The sequence below is a fragment of the Eutrigla gurnardus genome (assembly GCF_963514095.1).
Source record: "Eutrigla gurnardus genome assembly, chromosome: 7".
NCBI classification, from domain to species: domain Eukaryota; kingdom Metazoa; phylum Chordata; class Actinopteri; order Perciformes; family Triglidae; genus Eutrigla; species Eutrigla gurnardus.
This window is the reverse complement of record NC_139921.1, coordinates 6,428,085-6,437,570: the sequence shown is the minus strand read 5'-3', so window position 1 is coordinate 6,437,570 and position 9,486 is coordinate 6,428,085. Positions and strand designations below refer to the sequence as shown.

At 45.8% G+C, this 9,486-nt stretch overlaps 1 protein-coding gene across 2 annotated transcripts in view; it reads left to right on the top strand.

The window, feature by feature from the left end:
* Window positions 1–9,404, top strand: part of iars2 (isoleucyl-tRNA synthetase 2, mitochondrial) — a 14,246-nt gene extending 4,842 nt beyond the window's left edge. The window contains exons 13-24 of one of the 2 annotated variants that reach the window (XM_084013988.1): window positions 349–451; window positions 1,459–1,552; window positions 2,440–2,520; window positions 3,127–3,235; window positions 4,099–4,201; window positions 4,804–4,926; window positions 5,002–5,133; window positions 5,220–5,326; window positions 7,252–7,397; window positions 7,481–7,671; window positions 7,871–8,015; window positions 8,589–9,404. In XM_084013988.1, the coding sequence (XP_083870114.1) occupies window positions 349–451; window positions 1,459–1,552; window positions 2,440–2,520; window positions 3,127–3,235; window positions 4,099–4,201; window positions 4,804–4,926; window positions 5,002–5,133; window positions 5,220–5,326; window positions 7,252–7,397; window positions 7,481–7,671; window positions 7,871–8,015; window positions 8,589–8,734 (1,480 nt within the window). In that variant the 3' untranslated portion in view covers window positions 8,735–9,404. The remainder of the gene's footprint in view (window positions 1–348; window positions 452–1,458; window positions 1,553–2,439; window positions 2,521–3,126; window positions 3,236–4,098; window positions 4,202–4,803; window positions 4,927–5,001; window positions 5,134–5,219; window positions 5,327–7,251; window positions 7,398–7,480; window positions 7,672–7,870; window positions 8,016–8,588) is intronic. The other variant, XM_084013989.1, reaches the window with a different exon arrangement.
* Window positions 9,405–9,486: the final 82 nt, after the last annotated feature.

Sequence of the window (9,486 nt, the reverse complement as noted above, 5' to 3'; positions counted from 1 at the left end):
TTTGATCCCTGAGACTCAGTCCTCCCGGCATGGAGGAAACCAGATCCACGTTTCTGGAGAATGTTGCCATTCCTCTTTTGTTTTCTTTGCTGGAGAGCAAAGATATAGATAAATACCCCACAGGCGTTCTGCTGGATTCAAGCCACTCACTGGAGCTCATAGTTTTCAGTGTTCCTTCTTTAGAAACTCGTGTGTGATTTTGGCACTTTGGATGGTTAATATTCCTCGGAGACTGGGAGTCGTCTTTGTCAGCCTTTAGTTTGGCATACCCACATTTCTGTGATCCCAGGATACTTTGTCAAGTGTTTGATGTTCATAAGAGTAATCCTCTGCCTCCTGTCTCTGCAGACACACGGTGTCCCACATAGCCACGCTCTTCAGAGAACAGGGCAGCGACTGCTGGTGGGAGCTTCCTGTTGAGACTTTGCTGCCAGAAAAGGTCCTCAAGAAGGTGTGTTTACTGTGTGTGATGATGTGGTCGTGGTAAAGTGTTTACTGTGTGTGATGATGTGGTCGTGGGAAAGGATGACCCTTTCTAACACGAAGGTGTTTAAAAACTGATGAATTTGCAGTTATTGCAAAAAAAACAAACCCAAAATGTATCACAAATTATTAAATTATTTTGTGTGTGTGTGTGTGTGTGTGTGTGTGTGTGTGTGTGTGTGTCCGTGTGTGTGTGTGTGTGTGTGTGTGTGTGTGTGTGTGTGTGTGTGTGTGTGTGTGTGTGTGTGTGTGTCCGTCCGTGTGTGTGTGTGTGTCTGTGTGTCTGTGTGTGTGTGTCCCTGTGTCCGTGTGTGTGTGTCCGTGTGTCTGTGTGTGTCCCTGTGTCTGTGTGTCCGTGTGTGTGTCCGTGTGTGTGTCCGTGTGTGTGTGTGTCCGTGTGTGTGTGTGTCCGTGTGTGTGTGTGTGTGTCCGTGTGTGTCTGTGTGTGTCTGTGTGTGTCCGTGTCCGTGTCCGTGTGTCTGTGTGTGTGTGTCTGTCCGTGTCCGTGTCCGTGTGTGTCCGTGTGTGTCTGTGTGTCCGTGTGTGTGTCTGTCCGTGTGTGTCTGTGGGTGTGTGTGTCCGTCCGTGTGTCCGTGTGTGTGTCTGTCCATGTGTGTGTCCGTGTGTGTCCGTGTGTGTGTCTGTCCATGTGTGTGTCCGTGTGTGTCCGTGTGTGTCTGTGTGTGTGTGTGTCCGTCCGTGTGTCCGTGTCCGTGTCCGTGTGTGTGTGTGTCCGTGTGTGTGTGTGTGTCCATGTGTGTGTGTCCATGTGTGTGTGTGTGTCCGTGTGTGTGTGTCCGTGTGTGTGTCCGTGTGTCCCTGTGTCCGTGTTTGTGTGTGTGTGTGTGTGTGTGTGTCTGTGTGTGTCCCTGTGTCCGTGTGTGTGTGTGTGTGTGTCCGTGTGTGTGTGTGTGTGTGTCCGTGTGTGTGTGTGTGTGTGTCCGTGTGTGTCTCCGTGTGTCTCCGTCCCCCCAGAGTAAAGCCGGTCCGGTGACTGACTACGTCCGTGGTGAAGACGTCCTTGACATCTGGTTTGACAGCGGAGCTTCGTGGGCTGCTGTACTAGAAGGTCAGACTCCATCTCTGCTCTTAAACGGATCGTTAACGAGTCCAACGAGTCCGTTTGGTGAAACTACTCATTATTATTATTATTCCATAAGAACATATATGTTCTCTTTTCACGTTCACACTGCTCCAGTCCGTCGCCACTCATCAGGATTGTTCTCGTTAATTCTCCAGCTCCAACGGCTGCCAGCTTTCAAAACAACTTAATCAACTCTCAGCTCTCGTTAGTTTTATTGCAGAGAAGCTTCTTACAGTTAATTAAGTCGCCTAGCAAAGTGTGTTGTAAGTGAAAGCTGTTTGCTGACCACAAACAAACGTGGATTAGAAGGCAGAGCAGCCTCAGCATACAGGATCACTGTGTCATCAGTAGAACTCATCATCATCAGTAGAATGTAATAGCGGTGCTAAATGTGCTGAGCATTTGGTTTGAACACACTATTATACTCATTTTGTTCACAAGAGCCTGAATGCACCACCGACCTGTTCTAAACACAACCACAGGTGTTCATGTTGTTTGTTCCCAGGTTCTCATTCCTCCATGTCCTCCAGGTTCATGCAGTATGTTGGTTATTAACTCACTTGGAAGAGAACACCAATGCTTTAAGTCTGGATTAGAACAGCCTCTAGTGGCTGAAGTCAGTATTACAACAACAAAGGGACTTGGAAAATGATCCTGGTGAACTTTATGTTTATCTGTTCTTCAGTCATCAACACAGGAGAGATTAAACTTAGAAAACCACATAATTCTCTTGTCCCTTGCCTCTCAGGACTCCCGTAGCTGTGTCTCTGTGGATGTTTATGACTGAACATGACACATAATCTGAACATTTGTTTGTGAGGACCAGAGAGTGGACCCGTTCACTGTGGCTGTTTGCTTGTTGTCCTTTCCAGAGGAGATGGAGGGGGACACTGAGGAGCCAGAGTCCCGTCTCAGCTGGCTCCCCGCTCCGCTCCGTAAACCTCTGGTCTCAGGTTGTCTGATCGCCGGCCGGCTGTCCGTCACGGCTGCCTCCGTCTCCCACTCCCTCTGTTTCTCAGGCTCCTCGTCCTGTAGCTTGTAAATGTCCTCTGATGCTCGACATCTGTTCTCATCCTCACTCCACCGCTGAACAACACGGCTCCTCTCCGGTGCCTGAATATAATATAAATACTCGTCATGGTGCTGTGAGGAGAATCTGTGGAAGAACTCGGGCAGCATGAATATCTTTTTATCCTCCTCTCTTTCTCTCTGTGGCGGTCTGTTTGTTCTTCCAGGATTGGCCCAAACTCTGCACCTCTTTCCTTGGTTTTGTTTGGTTCTTTGTGCCTGTGACGTCATTGCGACGCCCTGTCTGTATGAACCAGCTTGAGTTAAAATGGACAAAACAAGGCATGTTTATAGAGTCTAAAGCGTTGGCCACCTTTAAGTTTCCTCACCTTTAAGTTTCATGATACGTTGCTGGATTCCACGCTAACCCTGGCTTGTCTTTTCTAGACGTTTCTCTCCTCTGGGACGGTCTTTAAATAAACTAACGGTTATCTGATCTGTAGTGTAGAAATATATCTGATTTACTTTTCCCTGCCACCCTCCCCCTCCAGAGTCAGACTCCCGGGCAGATGCGTATGTGGAAGGGAAGGACCAGATCGGAGGCTGGTTTCAGTCCTCGCTGCTCACCAGCGTCGCCGTCCGGAACAAGGCTCCGTACAAGTGAGTGTCCCGCCCACCCGATCCATACGGGGGCGCTGCATACCAGTGATCGTAGTCCCGAGGACACACACCTGATCTAGTGTATTAGTTTAGAGTTACTGAAATAGTTTCAGTTTAACCAAACAGCAACTCTACTTACAAAGTCCCACTTTAAGGTTATAGTTGCTTGATGTTTCAAGAGCGACTTCAGCACAGGAGTCTGAAATATTCTGACTAATATGTGTCAGGTTTATAGTTTATAGTTTCTTTCAAACTAGACGCCCCATGCCTCCTAAATGCCCACTTCTTTCACACACCATCACTTTGTAATGTAGGCATGAAGGTAAACCTCTGAAGGCTAACCCTAACCCTAACCCTAAGCTCAGATAACACCGAAGGCAACAGGCGTGTTCACAAAATATAGGAAATGACTGATTTCAAGGCCCAGATCATTAGTTTATTCAAAATAAAACACAAAATGAATAGAAAATCCTGATTCTGCTGGTGTGTGTGTGTGTGTGTGTGTGTGTGTGTGTGTGTGTGTGTGTGTGTGTGTGTGTGTGTGTGTGTGTGTGTGTGTGTGTGTCTCTCTCTCTCTCTCTCTCTCTCTCTCTCTCTCTCTCTCTCTCTCTCTGTGTGTGTGTGTGTGTGTGTGTGTGTGTGTGTGTGTGTGTGTGTGTGTGTGTGTGTGTGTGTGTCTGTCTCTGTGTGTGTGTCTGTCTCTGTGTGTGTGTGTCTGTCTCTGTGTGTGTGTGTGTGTGTCTGTGTGTCTCTCTCTCTGTGTGTGTGTGTGTGTGTGTGTGTGTGTGTGTGTGTGTGTGTGTGTGTGTGTGTGTGTGTGTGTGTGTGTGTGTGTGTGTGTGTGTGTGTGTGTGTGTGTGTAGGTCTCTGGTGGTCCATGGCTTTGCTGTCACTGAGAAAGGAGAGAAGATGTCCAAGTCTCTGGGCAACGTTGTGGATCCTGATACAGTCATTAATGGAGGGAAGGTGAGGTCAACTGTCCTGTGACGTTAACGAGGTTAACGAGGTCGAGCTCCAAAGGAGCATTTCCAGAGTTTCTATCGTCGCTATGGTGACGTATTCTCAGTGAACTGGACAGAAGGCGGGACTTAACATTTGAGGAATTTGATTTGATCGGTGAAAAGATGAGCTCACGGCCGTCTCTGGATGTCATGATGTTATTCGTTGAAATTGGTTGGTACCAGCTGATGTTGGATTTTGATCAAATACGAAAATACAAAGAAATATTTTTTTTAGCTCAGGGTTAAAACGCAGATAGTTTGGGTTTTCGTTGCCATGGTTTTGATATATCTGCTGCTGAGACGTAGTAGCATCTCAGCTGATATTTCAAAACCTTGACAACTAAAATGTTTCCTTCAATGCAAGAAGGAGAAGCGGTTTAGCGGACAGACCCTTTAACTTCACCAACTCTATTTAAAGAGAACGTTTTATTTATTTTATTTATTGTATTTGCTCGTGAGGCTTTCAACTGACGACCCTCACCTCAATAAATTGATGGAAGTAGCATGTCATGTGACGGACGAAGCTTTGGTTTTCACCTACACCTTCTCTGACCTTTGACCTTTCAGGAGCCCAGCACGCCGGCCTACGGGGCAGACGTGCTGCGCTGGTGGGTGGCCGAGTCCAACGTCTTCTCGGAGGTGCAGATCGGACCCACAGCACTCAACTCAGCCAGAGACAGCATCGCCAAGGTAACGGCTGCAGGAAGGACGTAGCACTTTAGTGACTGTTCATTTCCAGGTCTTCACACTCTGTTCCCCTGTCAGCTGAGGAACACGCTGAAGTTCCTGCTGGGAAACCTGCAGGGCTTCGACCCCCGCCTGCAGACCGTGGACCCCAAAGAGATGCACTACATCGACCAGTACATGCTGCACCTGCTCCGCGAGTACAGCATCAAGGTGTGTGACCATGTTTGACCCGTTCACCTCAGTCCGGATGGGATGACTGCTGAATGAAGTGTGTGTGTGTGTGTGTGTGTGTGCAGGTGACAGACGCCTACAGTGAGTTCGATGCCGGCAGGGCCATCCGTGTCCTCCAAGCCTTCATCACCAGAGACCTCTCCAGCTTTTACTTCAGCATCATCAAAGACAGGTAGACTGGTCCCAGCACGCTGACCACAGCTGGTTTCACTGGGCTCGTGTTCTTCCAGTAGCCCTTGTGTTTTTCAGTCATTTGTGTCCATGCATGTGGAATACGTGAGGGTTTATAATTCCAAACTGAGCTCCTGTTATACGGCTGTAATAAACCATTAAGGACAAATATGTCCCCATTAAAACCAGTTAAATCCACAAGGGTTGATCTCACAGCCATTACAGTATAAAGCCATGCATTGTATTCTATCTAGAGATCTGGCTTCTCTATTATATTACTATTTTCCATCAGGTTGATCCATTTCTATGGGGTCAGTTCAGTCTCATTAATAATGAATGCACAGAGAAGGATTCACAAATGTATTTTGTGATTTATATATAAATGACTCTCTTCTCACAAATACATTTCATTTTAAATAAATGTAATATAATAGACAGGCGTCCTGTCCAGGGTGTACCCGGCCTTCGCCCAATGATAGCTGGGATCGGCTCCAGCCCCCCTCCAGCTCCAGATTTTCATCAAAATTGCAAATATTGTATTGTATTGTATGTATTTGTATGTTTGTTACATTTATATACAAACTGTTAAACTTGAACTTACAAGACGCTTTTCATTTGTGAACTTGTTTGCATTTGTTCGTGAACTGGTCTGTATTTATTTGTGGATTTTTGAGACTCTCCTGACGTGGCTGGATTCACAAATGCATTTTTTTCAACAAGGAACTCTCTGTAGCCAATCAGATGCCTCCCTCGTTTTCAGCCAATCACATGACTGCATTCCCACGAGGGGTACCTCACCATGGCCAGAGCACAGCTTTTTCTCTGCACATTTTGCGTTGCTTTTCGGTAAAAGAAATAAGAACAAAAAGTATTTTAAAAAGTGATTTTATTCTCTCTCTAGCCAACGTTAGCTTGTTTGTAGCTAGCTAAATCCATTAGCTAGCTAACGTTAGCTAGCTCTTATAGTCAACACTTTGAAACCAATGTAGTAAGCAATTTACCTATTAGTTATTATGGTTTGCTTGTAACTTATTTTTGCATGCATTAACAACAGGTAAGCTTTAGCAAGCAAATTACCGATTACGGTTATGTTTTCTGATGTTAGTAGGATCATATTATGCTAGCTAAGTTAGCTTATGATCCGTTGTCTAAAAGCATTATGGCTAACTAGTTAGCTAACGCAAATGCGCAAAATGCGCAGAGAAAAAGCTGTGCTCTGCTCATGGTGAGGTACCCCTCGTGGGAATGCAGTCATGTGATTGGCTGAAAACGAGGGAGGCATCTGATTGGCTACAGAGAGTTCCTTGTTGAAAAAAATGCATTTGTGAATCCAGTCACGTCAGGAGAGTCTCAAAAATCCACAAATAAATACAGACCAGTTCACGCACAAATGCAAACAAGTTCACAAATGAAAAGCGTCTTGTTAATTCAAGTTTAACAGTTTGTATATAAATGTAACAACATACAAATACATTTTTGATGAAAATTGCAAATATTTATGGATTTATATTACATTTATTTAAATGAAATGTATTTGTGAGAAGAGAGTCATTTATATATAAATCACAAAATACATTTGTGAATCCTTCTCTGTGCATTCATTATTAATGAGACTGAACTGACCCCATACATTTCCTCGGTTTTGCCCTAAAAGATAAATACATGTTATTTTCCTGTGCATTGTTGCTTTATTATGTATTCAATGCAATTTATTAAAACCTATGTCCAATCACTGCCTGTGGAAAAACATCGCCTTAGCATTCAGTAAAAAAGTACAGACATTAATTGTATTTTTAGGCAAACAAACTGGCATTTTAATGGTTAAACTCTGGAAATGTATGAATATTTGGAAGTTGTGATCAGGTTCAAAGAATGGATTCAGTGAATGTGGAAAACAAAATGACTATCTTTATTTCTTTCAACCAGGTTGTACTGTGACCCCGAGGACTCGTTGGGCAGAAGGTCGTGTCAGACCGTCTTAGAGGAGATCCTGGATGGAGTGACCAGATCCATCGCTCCCATCCTGCCACATCTGGCTGAGGAGGTCTATCTCCACGCACCGGGACACGACGGCATGTATCCCTTATAACATAGGGCATCTTTGGATATAGTTTGTTTGCTTGCTAACCTTCATAAACTGGGATTGTTTCTGCAGAAGGCGAGACGCTGTTCAGGAGCGGCTGGATTAAAAGCAGCTCTGTGTGGCGGCGGCCGGGCCTGGAGGAGGCGGTGGAAGGGGCCTGCGCCATCAGGGACGCCTTCCTGTCGTCCATTCCAGGCAAGAATGCAGCTCAGTACGACCTCACCGTCGCCATAGAACCCGGTTTGCTGTTTGAACTCATGGAGGTGAGTCAAAGTTAGTCAGCAGGGTTTAAGTCGATGCAGGAGAGTCCACTAGTAGACACTGGGAACTTCTTCCTCTCCTACAGCTGTCACAGTCGCTCAGTTGTGACGTCTAAATATCTCTTGACATCATGTAATGCTTAAATGTGTATATCGCTGATCTGTTTAAAGGGACAGTTTAAATCCAAACCCTCCTCCACAGTCTCTCCAGGAGGAACCCACCTCCACCTGCTCCCAGCTGGCTGAGCTGATGATGGTAGCGCGGGTCAACCTGAGCAGCAAGCTGCCCCGCGACCTGCCCCCAGATGCCCTGCTGAGCCACGGCACCTTCCTCATCAACCTGGAGGGTGAGCAACGCCGACACTCGTGATATGAAGCCAGGATCGGAGGAATAGTAGCGTTCCTGTCGTGTCATAGGAGACGCTCCTCGTAGCATTTCCACCTGACAGGCTCACATTGTTCATGCTCATAGTTACACATGGTCATGGTGGAGGTCAGATCAATACCTAACAGCAGCCAATAGCCATTAAAACATGAGTAATCATGAGTATTGAAAGCCTATCAGATGTGTTTTTCATTAGTAAGCCTCACAGATGACTTCTCATTTTAACCAATCAGACGTCTGCAGGCAGTCTGGGTGCTGTTAGCTGCATTAGCTGTTAGCTGCATTAGCTGCATTAGCTGTTTCTACCAAAATAATAAAATAATACATGAGCAAAAACTGCTGCCTTGTGGAGGCAAACAACCCGATATGGATGAATCCAAATGTCTGCAGGGAGAAAGGTCTTTCCCACTGTGGTGAAACTGTGACTAAGTGATGATCTGTGTGTGTGTGTGTCTCTGTGTGTGTCTCTGTGTGTGTCTCTGTGTGTGTGTCTCTGTGTGTGTCTCTGTGTGTGTGTGTGTGTGTGTGTGATCAGGTGGTATAATCCGTGAGGACAGTCCCTTCAGTATCGCGGCGGTGCCCACGTCGGCTGCCCGGTGCCCGCGGTGCCGCCGCTACACTGCTGACTCAGCAGACTGCCTGTGCCCACGCTGCCAGACCGTCGTCTCACAGGCTCACTGACGGCAACGCGCCTGTCACCATGGCAACCGGTAAACATCACCGTTTCTCTGCGATGGCGAGGTTCCTCTTGAGGGGATGAGTGGACCAGATGACCTGATGACTTTCACTTCCTGCCAGAGAACCTGCAGCTTGGCTGGCTTCGGGGGGCGGGGCCTAATAGAGATAACTACTACATACTGTCATGAAATGTACTTCAGGCTGAACTGTGTGATGCACTTGCACACTTTCCTAAAACAGCAGTGTGATTTCTAAAACCAAAATGTCCATACAGTTATTTTATGAGTTCCCAGTGAGGAGAAGGAGACAGATTTGTGGATGAAACGGCTGTGATGCTGAATGGCTCTATGGATGTGGCATGAATGTGCTCGTTATACATTTAATATTGTACCACCAAACAATCTGATGCAAACAGCTTCCTGGATGTCCAGGAGGACTTGATGAATATACTTTCAGTTTAGAAGGGATGCCGTTATCGTGGCTTATTGTTTTTTTAAATGTGTAAATATATAGAAGATGATCTTGTTGCAATGAGGAGTGTCACCATGTGACAACAGTAGAGATTTATACTGACGTGGTTGAGTTTACCTTCTGTATGATAAATCCTGTTCCTGGGAAACGTTGAGGGTGTATGAAAGAAATGTCTCTAAATGATAATAAACGGAGAACGATGGCCTGACTGGGTTTCTTTTCATCACATAGTATATTAGGACTTTTATAATGACATTAGACATTTTAATGTCATACTATTACCT